At 54.0% G+C, this 16729-nt stretch overlaps 1 protein-coding gene across 7 annotated transcripts in view; it reads left to right on the forward strand.

The window, feature by feature from the left end:
- Positions 1-4253, forward strand: part of spag1b (sperm associated antigen 1b) — a 60259-nt gene extending 56006 nt beyond the window's left edge. Inside the window, exons 19-20 of one of the 7 annotated variants that reach the window (XR_005035122.1) lie at positions 2590-4059; positions 4091-4253. Coding sequence is in view for 1 of the 7 variants with exons in the window: in XM_036938201.1 (XP_036794096.1) it covers positions 2590-2715 (126 nt within the window). In the remaining 6 variants the exon portion in view is untranslated. Of the gene's footprint in view, positions 1-2589 lie in introns of all 7 variants that reach the window. The other 6 variants (XR_005035124.1, XR_005035125.1, XR_005035126.1 and 3 more) reach the window with 6 other exon arrangements.
- The last annotated feature ends 12476 nt before the right edge of the window (positions 4254-16729 follow it).

Below are 16729 nucleotides of genomic sequence, written 5' to 3' on the forward strand. Positions count from 1 at the left end.
GCTGACCACTGTGTGTCTCTACTGTTGTCAGGTTGTAGTGCTGACCACTGTGTGTCTCTACTGTTGTCAGGTTGTAGTGCTGACCACTGTGTGTCTCTACTGTTGTCAGGTTGTAGTGCTGACCACTGTGTGTCTCTACTGTTGTCAGGTTGTAGTACTGACCACTGTGTGTCTCTACTGTTGTCAGGTTGTAGTACTGACCACTGTGTGTCTCTACTGTTGTCAGGTTGTAGTACTGACCACTGTGTGTCTCTACTGTTGTCAGGGTGTAGTACTGACCACTGTGTGTCTCTACTGTTGTCAGGTTGTAGTACTGACCACTGTGTGTCTCTACTGACCACTGTCTCTCTACTGTTGTCAGGTTGTAGTGCTGACCACTGTGTGTCTCTACTGACCACTGTGTGTCTCTACTGTTGTCAGGTTGTAGTACTGACCACTGTGTGTCTCTACTGTTGTCAGGGTGTAGTACTGACCACTGTGTGTCTCTACTGTTGTCAGGTTGTAGTACTGACCACTGTGTGTCTCTACTGTTGTCAGGTTGTAGTACTGACCACTGTGTGTCTCTACTGACCACTGTGTGTCTCTACTGTTGTCAGGTTGTAGTACTGACCACTGTGTGTCTCTACTGTTGTCAGGGTGTAGTACTGACCACTGTGTGTCTCTACTGTTGTCAGGTTGTAGTACTGACCACTGTGTGTCTCTACTGTTGTCAGGTTGTAGTACTGACCACTGTGTGTCTCTACTGACCACTGTGTGTCTCTACTGTTGTCAGGTTGTTGTACTGACCACTGTGTGTCTCTACTGTTGTCAGGGTGTAGTACTGACCACTGTGTGTCTCTACTGTTGTCAGGTTGTAGTGCTGACCACTGTGTGTCTCTACTGACCACTGTGTGTCTCTACTGTTGTCAGGGTGTAGTACTGACCACTGTGTGTCTCTACTGACCACTGTGTGTCTCTACTGTTGTCAGGTTGTAGTACTGACCACTGTGTGTCTCTACTGTTGTCAGGGTGTAGTACTGACCACTGTGTGTCTCTACTGTTGTCAGGTTGTAGTACTGACCACTGTGTGTCTCTACTGACCACTGTGTGTCTCTACTGTTGTCAGGGTGTAGTACTGACCACTGTGTGTCTCTACTGTTGTCAGGTTGTAGTACTGACCACTGTGTGTCTCTACTGACCACTGTGTGTCTCTACTGTTGTCAGGTTGTAGTACTGACCACTGTGTGTCTCTACTGTTGTCAGGGTGTAGTACTGACCACTGTGTGTCTCTACTGTTGTCAGGTTGTAGTGCTGACCACTGTGTGTCTCTACTGTTGTCAGGTTGTAGTACTGACCACTGTGTGTCTCTACTGTTGTCAGGGTGTAGTACTGACCACTGTGTGTCTCTACTGACCACTGTGTGTCTCTACTGTTGTCAGGTTGTAGTGCTGACCACTGTCTCTCTACTGTTGTCAGGTTGTAGTGCTGACCACTGTGTGTCTCTACTGACCACTGTGTGTCTCTACTGTTGTCAGGTTGTAGTACTGACCACTGTGTGTCTCTACTGTTGTCAGGTTGTAGTACTGACCACTGTGTGTCTCTACTGTTGTCAGGTTGTAGTACTGACCACTGTGTGTCTCTACTGTTGTCAGGTTGTAGTACTGACCACTGTGTGTCTCTACTGACCACTGTGTGTCTCTACTGTTGTCAGGTTGTAGTATTGACCACTGTGTGTCTCTACTGTTGTCAGGTTGTAGTACTGACCACTGTGTGTCTCTACTGTTGTCAGGTTGTAGTACTGACCACTGTGTGTCTCTACTGTTGTCAGGTTGTAGTACTGACCACTGTGTGTCTCTACTGTTGTCAGGTTGTAGTACTGACCACTGTGTGTCTCTACTGACCACTGTGTGTCTCTACTGTTGTCAGGTTGTAGTACTGACCACTGTGTGTCTCTCCTGTTGTCAGGGTGTAGTACTGACCACTGTGTGTCTCTACTGTTGTCAGGTTGTAGTACTGACCACTGTGTGTCTCTACTGACCACTGTGTGTCTCTACTGTTGTCAGGGTGTAGTACTGACCACTGTGTGTCTCTACTGACCACTGTGTGTCTCTACTGTTGTCAGGTTGTAGTACTGACCACTGTGTGTCTCTACTGTTGTCAGGGTGTAGTACTGACCACTGTGTGTCTCTACTGACCACTGTGTGTCTCTACTGTTGTCAGGTTGTAGTACTGACCACTGTGTGTCTCTACTGTTGTCAGGTTGTAGTACTGACGCTGCTGTTTTGACCACTGTGATGTTGTATTGTTTATTGATACCGATCAGGGAAACAGCTGTTTTAAAGGCCACTGTGTATCAACAGGTAGTCGTGATGCTGTGTTAACCGTATATGCATATCCTAGCTTCTGGGCCTGAGTAGCAGGCAGTTTAATTTGGGCTCGCGTTTCATCCAAATGTCCTAATGCTGCCCCCTACCCTAGTGAAGTTAACAGATGCCCTGTTAACCTCTCATCTCTGTGTGTTAACCTCTCGTCTCTGTGTGTTAACCCCTCGTCTCTGTGTGTTAACCTCTCGTCTCTGTGTGTTAACCTCTCGTCTCTGTGTGTTACCAGGTCGTCGTGATGCTGCTAAAGAGTGAACATGATCAGATGACTCGACTGTTTGACCGTCTGTCTGCTGTGGACAGTGATGCCTTCAGTAAGAACGATGTGCAGAACCTGGCCAACAAGTACATCTGACCTCTAACCTCTGACCCTGTCTGGCCTGCTGGAGCGCATCCCCAATAGGTCCCTATTACCGAGTGCACTATGGAGGGAATAAGGCACCATTTGGAAACATCACAGCCGACTTTAAATACGAGTCCAGACTGCAAATCACCTTGCGTCATAAATAACCTCTCAATATTATTTTGTAGGTCAAGTCACAATTTACCCATGATACACCACGGTTTTGATGTTCTCAAACGCGACCCTTCACTCTGTCCTGCGTGAAGCTCCCAACATGACGTACTGGATCTATGCAACGTTGCACAACACGACTCAGAAGATGCTGAACGAGCTCAGAGCATTACGGACCCAAACCGACCTGTCTCTTTCTCTCTGTGTAATATATCACATCTCTACCGACCTCTACTAGGTATTTCTCTCTGTGTGATATATCACATCTCTACCGACCTCTACTAGGTATTTCTCTCTGTGTAATACATCACATCTCTACCGACCTCTACTAGGTATTTCTCTCTGTGTAATATATCACATCTCTACCGACCTCTACTAGGTATTTCTCTCTGTGTAATATATCACATCTCTACCGACCGCTACTAGGTATTTCTCTCTGTGTAATATATCACATCTCTACCGACCTCTACTAGGTATTTCTCTCTGTGTAATATATCACATCTCTACCGACCTCTACTAGGTATTTCTCTCTGTATAATATATCACATCTCTACCGACCTCTACTAGGTATTTCTCTCTGTGTGTAATATATCACATCTCTACCGACCTCTACTAGGTATTTATCTCTGTGTAATATATCACATCTCTACCGACACCTCTACTAGGTATTTCTCTCTCCAAAGACCTTTTTCACCCTGATCTGTTTTAGTTGACCGACAGTAAATGTTGTGAATTATTTAACTTTTAAAAAACATCAACGCATAAGGTCCAATGTTCCACGATATCTGTCAGCATTTCCCTGCTGGGTCCGTGTTCTGCGGGCCAGGTCCATTCTCCTGCTGGGTCCGTGTTCTGCGGGCCAGGTCCATTCTCCTGCTGGGTCCGTGTTCTGCGGGCCAGGTCCATTTCCCTGCTGGGTCCGTGTTCTGCGGGCCAGGTCCATTCTCCTGCTGGGTCCGTGTTCTGCGGGCCAGGTCCATTCTCCTGCTGGGTCCGTGTTCTGCGGGCCAGGTCCATTCTCCTGCTGGGTCCGTGTTCTGCGGGCCAGGTCCATTCTCCTGCTGGGTCCGTGTTCTGCGGGCCAGGTCCATTCTCCTGCTGGGTCCGTGTTCTGCGGGCCAGGTCCATCCTCCTGCTGGGTCCGTGTTCTGCGGGCCAGGTCCATTCTCCAGCCTGCAGAACCTTGTCAAATCAGATAACAACCATAACAATGTAGGACTACTTTCCCAGGCTGCTTTGACTGGCCAATAGGACGGTTGATTTGTTTCCCGGGTGTGATTTTTTTTTTTAAAGCTTGGAAGACATAACGACTTGAATTGACCGGGCTAGCGTTAGCCCCAGAGGCTATTCAGAAAACAACATGTTGTTGTACAGCTTTATCGTGCTGATATTGAACTAGATTAATGCATGATGCATAAATCCCAATATTAACCGAGCGAATAAACGATGCAAACGGCACTATTTCCTCTGGGGTTCAAGGAGTATTTGACCATCCGTTCTCTGTCTAGAAATACAATGCTAGTTTTGGGGCAGTCGTCTCAGTTCTGTGTATAACCCCCATTTGTCTGAAAACAATGATGAAGCAACGTACAATGTGCTCAATACTAACGGGGAATTATACAGGAAGTCCAGGTAAATGCAAAGTAAGTGTGTAAAAACATGTATCTTTTGAAGAAATGACCAGAAGTTATGAGCCAGCCAGCCAGCCAGCCAGTCAGCCAGCCAGTCAGTCAGTCAGCCAGCCAGCCAGCCAGTCAGCCAGCCAGCCAGCCAGCCAGCCAGCCAGTCAGCCAGCAGAGCACCCTTCCATCTGCAGTAGTCAGCAGCCTAATGCAAAATGCTCCAACCAGCCAGCCAGTCAGCCAGTCAGTCAGCCAGTCAGCCAGCAGAGCACCCTTCCATCCAGCAGTCTAATGCTCACAGTGGAGAGACGAGAAGCAGCATCTTTGTGAGATGTGCCTTTGGAGTTCAGCTTTTGGATCTACACTGTTCTGTTGTGAACCCATTTCAGATGTTCTGTTGTGAACCCATTTCAGATGTTCTGTCGTGAACCCATTTCAGATGTTCTGTCGTGAACCCATTTCAGATGTTCTGTCGTGAACCCATTTCAGATGTTCTGTCGTGAGCCCATTTCAGATGTTCTGTTCGTTGCAGAAGACAATAGTACATTTAAAAACATTTAAAATGACTTGTCAAAATGTCAGTGTGTTCTTCTTCTTTCTGTGTCAACCTCAAAGTGATCTGAATGTACCAGTCGCTTGGTTTAACCATTCTATAGCAATATAGCTGCACGGTCAGCGGGCTAGTGGCTCAGGGAGGGAGTCGCTTGGTTTAACCATTCTATAGCAATATAGCTGCACGGTCAGCGGGCTAGCGGCTCAGTGAGGGAGTCGCTTGGTTTAACCATTCTATAGCAATATAGCTGCACGGTCAGCGGGCTAGTGGCTCAGGGAGGGAGTCGCTTGGTTTAACCATTCTATAGCAATATAGCTGCATGGTCAGCGGGCTAGTGGCTCAGGGAGGGAGTCGCTTGGTTTAAGGGAGTCGCTTGGTTTAATCATTCTATAGCAATATAGCTGCACGGTCAGCGGGCTAGCGGCTCAGGGAGGGAGTCGCTTGGTTTAAGGGAGTCGCTTGGTTTAATCATTCTATAGCAATATAGCTGCATGGTCAGCGGGCTAGCGGCTCAGGGAGGGAGTCGCTTGGTTTAAGAGAGTCGCTTGGTTTAAGAGAGTTGCTTGGTTTAAGAGAGTCGCTTGGTTTAAGAGAGTCGCTTGGTTTAAGAGAGTCGCTTGGTTTAAGAGAGTCACTTGGTTTAACCATTCTATAGCAATATAGCTGCACGGTCAGCGGGCTAGCGGCTCAGGGAGGGAGTCGCTTGGTTTAAGGGAGTCGCTTGGTTTAAGGGAGTCGCTTGGTTTAAGAGAGTCGCTTGGTTTAAGGGAGTCGCTTGGTTTAACCATTCTATAGCAAAATAAAAAATATGTAAAAATGTGTTTTAAGTCAAAAATGTAAATGGTTCTTTAACAATAAAACTGGGGTAAATAGTTTATACATGCTTATTTCTCTGATACTGTACAAAATCACAATGATTGTGAATATATTAATGTTATGAAAAACTGAATAAAAGTGAAGACCAATTGTCCTCTTGATTCTTATTGTTACTAAAAACTGATATCTGCCTCAGAATGCTGTTCGTTGACTACAGCTCAGCGTTCAACACCATCGTGCCCACGAAGCTCATCACAAAGCTAAGGATCCTGGGACTAAACACCTCCCTCTGCAACTGGATCCTGGTGGGTGGTGAGGGTAGGTAACAACACGTCTGCCACGCTGATCCTTAACACTGGAGCCCCTCAGGGGTGTGTGCTAGTCCCATCCTGTACTCCCTCAGGGGTGTGTGCTAGTCCCCTCCTGTACTCCCTCAGGGGTGTGTGCTAGTCCCCTCCTGTACTCCCTCAGGGGTGTGTGCTAGTCCCCTCCTGTACTCCCTCAGGGGTGTGTGCTAGTCCCCTCCTGTACTCCCTCAGGGGTGTGTGCTAGTCCCCTCCTGTACTCCCCAGGGGTGTGTGCTAGTCACCTCCTGTACTCCCCAGGGGTGTGTGCTAGTCCCCTCCTGTACTCCCCAGGGGTGTGTGCTAGTCCCCTCCGGTACTCCCTCAGGGCTGTGTGCTAGTCCCCTCCTGTACTCCCTCAGGGGTGTGTGCTAGTCCCCTCCTGTACTCCCTCAGGGGTGTGTGCTAGTCCCCTCCTGTACTCCCTCAGGGGTGTGTGCTAGTCCCCTCCTGTACTCCCTCAGGGGTGTGTGCTACTCCCCTCCTGTACTCCCCAGGGGTGTGTGCTAGTCCCCTCCTGTACTCCCCAGGGGTGTGTGCTAGTCCCCTCCTGTACTCCCTCAGGGGTGTGTGCTAGTCCCCTCCTGTACTCCCTCAGGGGTGTGTGCTAGTCCCCTCCTAGTCCCTCCTCCGAGACCTGGTGGTAGGCCTGATCCCCGACAACGATGAGACAGCCTATAGGGAGGAGGTCAGAGACCTGGTGGTAGGCCTGATCCCCGACAACGATGAGACAGCCTATAGGGAGGAGGTCAGAGACCTGGTGGTAGGCCTGATCCCCGACAACGATGAGACAGCCTATAGGGAGGAGGTCAGAGACCTGGTGGTAGACCTGATCCCCGACAACGATGAGACAGCCTATAGGGAGGTCAGAGACCTGGTGGTAGGGCCTGATCCCCGACAACGATGAGACAGCCTATAGGGAGGAGGTCAGAGACCTGGTGGTAGACCTGATCCCCGACAACGATGAGACAGCCTATAGGGAGGAGGTCAGAGACCTGGTGGTAGGGCCTGATCCCCGACAACGATGAGACAGCCTATAGGGAGGAGGTCAGAGACCTGGTGGTAGGCCTGATCCCCGACAACGATGAGACAGCCTATAGGGAGGAGGTCAGAGACCTGGTGGTAGGTCCTGATCCCCGACAACGATGAGACAGCCTATAGGGAGGAGGTCAGAGACCTGGTGGTAGGCCTGATCCCCGACAACGATGAGACAGCCTATAGGGAGGAGGTCAGAGACCTGGTGGTAGGGCCTGATCCCCGACAACGATGAGACAGCATATAGGGAGGAGGTCAGAGACCTGGTGGTAGGCCTGATCCCCGACAACGATGAGACAGCCTATAGGGAGGAGGTCAGAGACCTGGTGGTAGGCCTGATCCCCGACAACGATGAGACAGCCTATAGGGAGGAGGTCAGAGACCTGGTGGTAGGCCTGATCCCCGACAACGATGAGACAGCCTATAGGGAGGAGGTCAGAGACCTGGTGGTAGGCCTGATCCCCGACAACGATGAGACAGCCTATAGGGAGGAGGTCAGAGACCTGGTGGTAGGCCTGATCCCCGACAACGATGAGACAGCCTATAGGGAGGAGGTCAGAGACCTGGTGGTAGACCTGATCCCCGACAACGATGAGACAGCCTATAGGGAGGAGGTCAGAGACCTGGTGGTAGGGCCTGATCCCCGACAACGATGAGACAGCCTATAGGGAGGAGGTCAGAGACCTGGTGGTAGGCCTGATCACCGACAACGATGAGACAGCCTATAGGGAGGAGGTCAGAGACCTGGTGGTAGGCCTGATCCCCGACAACGATGAGACAGCCTATAGGGAGGAGGTCAGAGACCTGGTGGTAGACCTGATCCCCGACAACGATGAGACAGCCTATAGGGAGGAGGTCAGAGACCTGGTGTTAGGGCCTGATCCCCGACAACGATGAGACAGCCTATAGGGAGGAGGTCAGAGACCTGGTGGTAGGGCCTGATCCCCGACAACGATGAGACAGCATATAGGGAGGAGGTCAGAGACGTGGTGGTAGGCCTGATCCCCGACAACGATGAGACAGCCTATAGGGAGGAGGTCAGAGACCTGGTGGTAGGCCTGATCCCCGACAACGATGAGACAGCCTATAGGGAGGAGGTCAGAGACCTGGTGGTAGGCCTGATCCCCGACAACGATGAGACAGCCTATAGGGAGGAGGTCAGAGACCTGGTGGTAGGGCCTGATCCCCGACAACGATGAGACAGCATATAGGGAGGAGGTCAGAGACCTGGTGGTAGGCCTGATCCCCGACAACGATGAGACAGCCTATAGGGAGGAGGTCAGAGACCTGGTGGTAGGCCTGATCCCCGACAACGATGAGACAGCCTATAGGGAGGAGGTCAGAGGCCTGGTGGTAGGCCTGATCCCCGACAACGACGAGACAGCCTATAGGGAGGAGGTCAAAGACCTGGTGGTAGGCCTGATCCCCGACAACGATGAGACAGCCTATAGGGAGGAGGTCAGAGACCTGGTGGTAGACCTGATCCCCGACAACGATGAGACAGCCTATAGGGAGGAGGTCAGAGACCTGGTGGTAGACCTGATCCCCGACAACGATGAGACAGCCTATAGGGAGGAGGTCAGAGACCTGGTGGTAGGGCCTGATCCCCGACAACGATGAGACAGCCTATAGGGAGGAGGTCAGAGACCTGGTGGTAGGCCTGATCCCCGACAACGATGAGACAGCCTATAGGGAGGAGGTCAGAGACCTGGTGGTAGGCCTGATCCCCGACAACGATGAGACAGCCTATAGGGAGGAGGTCAGAGACCTGGTGGTAGGCCTGATCCCCGACAACGATGAGACAGCCTATAGGGAGGAGGTCAGAGACCTGGTGGTAGGCCTGATCCCCGACAACGATGAGACAGCCTATAGGGAGGAGGTCAGAGACCTGGTGGTAGGCCTGATCCCCGACAACGATGAGACAGGCTATAGGGAGGAGGTCAGAGACCTGGTGGTAGGCCTGATCCCCGACAACGATGAGACAGCCTATAGGGAGGAGGTCAGAGACCTGGTGGTAGGGCCTGATCCCCGACAACGATGAGACAGCCTATAGGGAGGAGGTCAGAGACCTGGTGGTAGGGCCTGATCCCCGACAACGATGAGACAGCCTATAGGGAGGAGGTCAGAGACCTGGTGGTAGGCCTGATCACCGACAACGATGAGACAGCCTATAGGGAGGAGGTCAGAGACCTGGTGGTAGGCCTGATCCCCGACAACGATGAGACAGCCTATAGGGAGGAGGTCAGAGACCTGGTGGTAGGCCTGATCCCCGACAACGATGAGACAGCCTATAGGGAGGAGGTCAGAGACCTGGTGGTAGGCCTGATCCCCGACAACGATGAGACAGCCTATAGGGAGGAGGTCAGAGACCTGGTGGTAGGCCTGATCCCCGACAACGATGAGACAGCCTATAGGGAGGAGGTCAGAGACCTGGTGGTAGGGCCTGATCCCCGACAACGATGAGACAGCATATAGGGAGGAGGTCAGAGACCTGGTGGTAGGCCTGATCCCCGACAACGATGAGACAGCCTATAGGGAGGAGGTCAGAGACCTGGTGGTAGGCCTGATCCCCGACAACGATGAGACAGCCTATAGGGAGGAGGTCAGAGACCTGGTGGTAGGGCCTGATCCCCGACAACGATGAGACAGCCTATAGGGAGGAGGTCAGAGACCTGGTGGTAGGGCCTGATCCCCGACAACGATGAGACAGCCTATAGGGAGGAGGTCAGAGACCTGGTGGTAGGCCTGATCACCGACAACGATGAGACAGCCTATAGGGAGGAGGTCAGAGACCTGGTGGTAGGCCTGATCCCCGACAACGATGAGACAGCCTATAGGGAGGAGGTCAGAGACCTGGTGGTAGGCCTGATCCCCGACAACGATGAGACAGCCTATAGGGAGGAGGTCAGAGACCTGGTGGTAGGCCTGATCCCCGACAACGATGAGACAGCCTATAGGGAGGAGGTCAGAGACCTGGTGGTAGGCCTGATCACCGACAACGATGAGACAGCCTATAGGAGGAGATCAGAGACCTGGTGGTAGGCCTGATCCCCGACAACGATGAGACAGCCTATAGGGAAGAGGTCAGAGACCTGGTGGTAGGGCCTGATCCCCGACAACGATGAGACAGCCTATAGGGAGGAGGTCAGAGACCTGGTGGTAGGCCTGATCCCCGACAACGATGAGACAGCCTATAGGGAGGAGGTCAGAGACCTGGTGGTAGGCCTGATCCCCGACAACGATGAGACAGCCTATAGGGAGGAGGTCAGAGACCTGGTGGTAGGCCTGATCCCCGACAACGATGAGACAGCCTATAGGGAGGAGGTCAGAGACCTGGTGGTAGGCCTGATCCCCGACAACGATGAGACAGCCTATAGGGAGGAGGTCAGAGACCTGGTGGTAGGGCCTGATCCCCGACAACGATGAGACAGCATATAGGGAGGAGGTCAGAGACCTGGTGGTAGGCCTGATCCCCGACAACGATGAGACAGCCTATAGGGAGGAGGTCAGAGACCTGGTGGTAGGCCTGATCCCCGACAACGATGAGACAGCCTATAGGGAGGAGGTCAGAGACCTGGTGGTAGGGCCTGATCCCCGACAACGATGAGACAGCCTATAGGGAGGAGGTCAGAGACCTGGTGGTAGGGCCTGATCCCCGACAACGATGAGACAGCCTATAGGGAGGAGGTCAGAGACCTGGTGGTAGGCCTGATCACCGACAACGATGAGACAGCCTATAGGGAGGAGGTCAGAGACCTGGTGGTAGGCCTGATCCCCGACAACGATGAGACAGCCTATAGGGAGGAGGTCAGAGACCTGGTGGTAGGCCTGATCCCCGACAACGATGAGACAGCCTATAGGGAGGAGGTCAGAGACCTGGTGGTAGGCCTGATCCCCGACAACGATGAGACAGCCTATAGGGAGGAGGTCAGAGACCTGGTGGTAGGCCTGATCCCCGACAGCGATGAGACAGCCTATAGGGAGGAGGTCAGAGACCTGGTGGTAGGGCCTGATCCCCGACAACGATGAGACAGCATATAGGGAGGAGGTCAGAGACCTGGTGGTAGGCCTGATCCCCGACAACGATGAGACAGCCTATAGGGAGGAGGTCAGAGACCTGGTGGTAGGCCTGATCCCCGACAACGATGAGACAGCCTATAGGGAGGAGGTCAGAGACCTGGTGGTAGGCCTGATCCCCGACAACGATGAGACAGCCTATAGGGAGGAGGTCAGAGACCTGGTGGTAGGCCTGATCCCCGACAACGATGAGACAGCCTATAGGGAGGAGGTCAGAGACCTGGTGGTAGGCCTGATCACCGACAACGATGAGACAGCCTATAGGAGGAGATCAGAGACCTGGTGGTAGGCCTGATCCCCGACAACGATGAGACAGCCTATAGGGAGGAGGTCAGAGACCTGGTGGTAGGCCTGATCACCGACAACGATGAGACAGCCTATAGGAGGAGGTCAGAGACCTGGTGGTAGGCCTGATCCCCGACAACGATGAGACAGCCTATAGGGAGGAGGTCAGAGACCTGGTGGTAGGCCTGATCCCCGACAACGATGAGACAGCCTATAGGGAGGAGGTCAGAGACCTGGTGGTAGGGCCTGATCCCCGACAACGATGAGACAGCCTATAGGGAGGAGGTCAGAGACCTGGTGGTAGGGCCTGATCCCCGACAACGATGAGACAGCCTATAGGGAGGAGGTCAGAGACCTGGTGGTAGGCCTGATCACCGACAACGATGAGACAGCCTATAGGGAGGAGGTCAGAGACCTGGTGGTAGGCCTGATCCCCGACAACGATGAGACAGCCTATAGGGAGGAGGTCAGAGACCTGGTGGTAGGCCTGATCCCCGACAACGATGAGACAGCCTATAGGGAGGAGGTCAGAGACCTGGTGGTAGGCCTGATCCCCGACAACGATGAGACAGCCTATAGGGAGGAGGTCAGAGACCTGGTGGTAGGCCTGATCCCCGACAGCGATGAGACAGCCTATAGGGAGGAGGTCAGAGACCTGGTGGTAGGGCCTGATCCCCGACAACGATGAGACAGCATATAGGGAGGAGGTCAGAGACCTGGTGGTAGGCCTGATCCCCGACAACGATGAGACAGCCTATAGGGAGGAGGTCAGAGACCTGGTGGTAGGCCTGATCCCCGACAACGATGAGACAGCCTATAGGGAGGAGGTCAGAGACCTGGTGGTAGGCCTGATCCCCGACAACGATGAGACAGCCTATAGGGAGGAGGTCAGAGACCTGGTGGTAGGCCTGATCCCCGACAACGATGAGACAGCCTATAGGGAGGAGGTCAGAGACCTGGTGGTAGGCCTGATCCCCGACAACGATGAGACAGCCTATAGGGAGGAGGTCAGAGACCTGGTGGTAGGCCTGATCCCCGACAACGATGAGACAGCCTATAGGGAGGAGGTCAGAGACCTGGTGGTAGGGCCTGATCCCCGACAACGATGAGACAGCATATAGGGAGGAGGTCAGAGACCTGGTGGTAGGCCTGATCCCCGACAACGATGAGACAGCCTATAGGGAGGAGGTCAGAGACCTGGTGGTAGGCCTGATCCCCGACAACGATGAGACAGCCTATAGGGAGGAGGTCAGAGACCTGGTGGTAGACCTGATCCCCGACAACGATGAGACAGCCTATAGGGAGGAGGTCAGAGACCTGGTGGTAGGCCTGATCCCCGACAACGATGAGACAGCCTATAGGGAGGAGGTCAGAGACCTGGTGGTAGACCTAATCCCCGACAACGATGAGACAGCCTATAGGGAGGAGGTCAGAGACCTGGTGGTAGACCTGATCCCCGACAACGATGAGACAGCCTATAGGGAGGAGGTCAGAGACCTGGTGGTAGGGCCTGATCCCCGACAACGATGAGACAGCCTATAGGGAGGAGGTCAGAGACCTGGTGGTAGGCCTGATCCCCGACAACGATGAGACAGCCTATAGGGAGGAGGTCAGAGACCTGGTGGTAGGCCTGATCCCCGACAACGATGAGACAGCCTATAGGGAGGAGGTCAGAGACCTGGTGGTAGGCCTGATCCCCGACAACGATGAGACAGCCTATAGGGAGGAGGTCAGAGACCTGGTGGTAGGCCTGATCCCCGACAACGATGAGACAGCCTATAGGGAGGAGGTCAGAGACCTGGTGGTAGGCCTGATCCCCGACAACGATGAGACAGCCTATAGGGAGGAGGTCAGAGACCTGGTGGTAGGGCCTGATCCCCGACAACGATGAGACAGCCTATAGGGAGGAGGTCAGAGACCTGGTGGTAGGCCTGATCACCGACAACGATGAGACAGCCTATAGGAGGAGATCAGAGACCTGGTGGTAGGCCTGATCCCCGACAACGATGAGACAGCCTATAGGGAGGAGGTCAGAGACCTGGTGGTAGGGCCTGATCCCCGACAACGATGAGACAGCCTATAGGGAGGAGGTCAGAGACCTGGTGGTAGGCCTGATCCCCGACAACGATGAGACAGCCTATAGGGAGGAGGTCAGAGACCTGTTGGTAGGCCTGATCCCCGACAACGATGAGACAGCCTATAGGGAGGAGGTCAGAGACCTGGTGGTAGGCCTGATCCCCGACAACGATGAGACAGCCTATAGGGAGGAGGTCAGAGACCTGGTGGTAGGCCTGATCCCCGACAACGATGAGACAGCCTATAGGGAGGAGGTCAGAGACCTGGTGGTAGGGCCTGATCCCCGACAACGATGAGACAGCATATAGGGAGGAGGTCAGAGACCTGGTGGTAGGCCTGATCCCCGACAACGATGAGACAGCCTATAGGGAGGACGTCAGAGACCTGGTGGTAGGCCTGATCCCCGACAACGATGAGACAGCCTATAGGGAGGAGGTCAGAGACCTGGTGGTAGGCCTGATCCCCGACAACGATGAGACAGCCTATAGGGAGGAGGTCAGAGACCTGGTGGTAGTTCTGATCCCCGACAACGATGAGACAGCCTATAGGGAGGAGGTCAGAGACCTGGTGGTAGACCTGATCCCCGACAACGATGAGACAGCCTATAGGGAGGAGGTCAGAGACCTGGTGGTAGACCTGATCCCCGACAACGATGAGACAGCCTATAGGGAGGAGGTCAGAGACCTGGTGGTAGGGCCTGATCCCCGACAACGATGAGACAGCCTATAGGGAGGAGGTCAGAGACCTGGTGGTAGGCCTGATCCCCGACAACGATGAGACAGCCTATAGGGAGGAGGTCAGAGACCTGGTGGTAGGTCCTGATCCCCGACAACGATGAGACAGCCTATAGGGAGGAGGTCAGAGACCTGGTGGTAGGCCTGATCCCCGACAACGATGAGACAGCCTATAGGGAGGAGGTCAGAGACCTGGTGGTAGGGCCTGATCCCCGACAACGATGAGACAGCCTATAGGGAGGTGGTCAGAGACCTGGTGGTAGGGCCTGATCCCCGACAACGATGAGACAGCCTATAGGGAGGAGGTCAGAGACCTGGTGGTAGGGCCTGATCCCCGACAACGATGAGACAGCCTATAGGGAGGAGGTCAGAGACCTGGTGGTAGGCCTGATCACCAAAAACGATGAGACAGCCTATAGGAGGAGATCAGAGACCTGGTGGTAGGCCTGATCCCCGACAACGATGAGACAGCCTATAGGGAGGAGGTCAGAGACCTGGTGGTAGGCCTGATCCCCGACAACGATGAGACAGCCTATAGGGAGGAGGTCAGAGACCTGGTGGTAGGGCCTGATCCCCGACAACGATGAGACAGCCTATAGGGAGGAGGTCAGAGACCTGGTGGTAGGCCTGATCCCCGACAACGATGAGACAGCCTATAGGGAGGAGGTCAGAGACCTGGTGGTAGGGCCTGATCCCCGACAACGATGAGACAGCCTATAGGGAGGAGGTCAGAGACCTGGTGGTAGGCCTGATCCCCGACAACGATGAGACAGCCTATAGGGAGGAGGTCAGAGACCTGTTGGTAGGCCTGATCCCCGACAACGATGAGACAGCCTATAGGGAGGAGGTCAGAGACCTGGTGGTAGGCCTGATCCCCGACAACGATGAGACAGCCTATAGGGAGGAGGTCAGAGACCTGGTGGTAGACCTGATCCCCGACAACGATGAGACAGCCTATAGGGAGGAGGTCAGAGACCTGGTGGTAGGCCTGATCCCCGACAACGATGAGACAGCCTATAGGGAGGAGGTCAGAGACCTGGTGGTAGACCTAATCCCCGACAACGATGAGACAGCCTATAGGGAGGAGGTCAGAGACCTGGTGGTAGACCTGATCCCCGACAACGATGAGACAGCCTATAGGGAGGAGGTCAGAGACCTGGTGGTAGGGCCTGATCCCCGACAACGATGAGACAGCCTATAGGGAGGAGGTCAGAGACCTGGTGGTAGGCCTGATCCCCGACAACGATGAGACAGCCTATAGGGAGGAGGTCAGAGACCTGGTGGTAGGCCTGATCCCCGACAACGATGAGACAGCCTATAGGGAGGAGGTCAGAGACCTGGTGGTAGGCCTGATCCCCGACAACGATGAGACAGCCTATAGGGAGGAGGTCAGAGACCTGGTGGTAGGCCTGATCCCCGACAACGATGAGACAGCCTATAGGGAGGAGGTCAGAGACCTGGTGGTAGGCCTGATCCCCGACAACGATGAGACAGCCTATAGGGAGGAGGTCAGAGACCTGGTGGTAGGGCCTGATCCCCGACAACGATGAGACAGCCTATAGGGAGGAGGTCAGAGACCTGGTGGTAGGCCTGATCACCGACAACGATGAGACAGCCTATAGGAGGAGATCAGAGACCTGGTGGTAGGCCTGATCCCCGACAACGATGAGACAGCCTATAGGGAGGAGGTCAGAGACCTGGTGGTAGGGCCTGATCCCCGACAACGATGAGACAGCCTATAGGGAGGAGGTCAGAGACCTGGTGGTAGGCCTGATCCCCGACAACGATGAGACAGCCTATAGGGAGGAGGTCAGAGACCTGTTGGTAGGCCTGATCCCCGACAACGATGAGACAGCCTATAGGGAGGAGGTCAGAGACCTGGTGGTAGGCCTGATCCCCGACAACGATGAGACAGCCTATAGGGAGGAGGTCAGAGACCTGGTGGTAGGCCTGATCCCCGACAACGATGAGACAGCCTATAGGGAGGAGGTCAGAGACCTGGTGGTAGGGCCTGATCCCCGACAACGATGAGACAGCATATAGGGAGGAGGTCAGAGACCTGGTGGTAGGCCTGATCCCCGACAACGATGAGACAGCCTATAGGGAGGACGTCAGAGACCTGGTGGTAGGCCTGATCCCCGACAACGATGAGACAGCCTATAGGGAGGAGGTCAGAGACCTGGTGGTAGGCCTGATCCCCGACAACGATGAGACAGCCTATAGGGAGGAGGTCAGAGACCTGGTGGTAGGCCTGATCCCCGACAACGATGAGACAGCCTATAGGGAGGAGGTCAGAGACCTGGTGGTAGACCT

The sequence above is a fragment of the Oncorhynchus mykiss genome, chromosome 2 (assembly GCF_013265735.2).
Source record: "Oncorhynchus mykiss isolate Arlee chromosome 2, USDA_OmykA_1.1, whole genome shotgun sequence".
Classification (NCBI taxonomy): domain Eukaryota; kingdom Metazoa; phylum Chordata; class Actinopteri; order Salmoniformes; family Salmonidae; genus Oncorhynchus; species Oncorhynchus mykiss.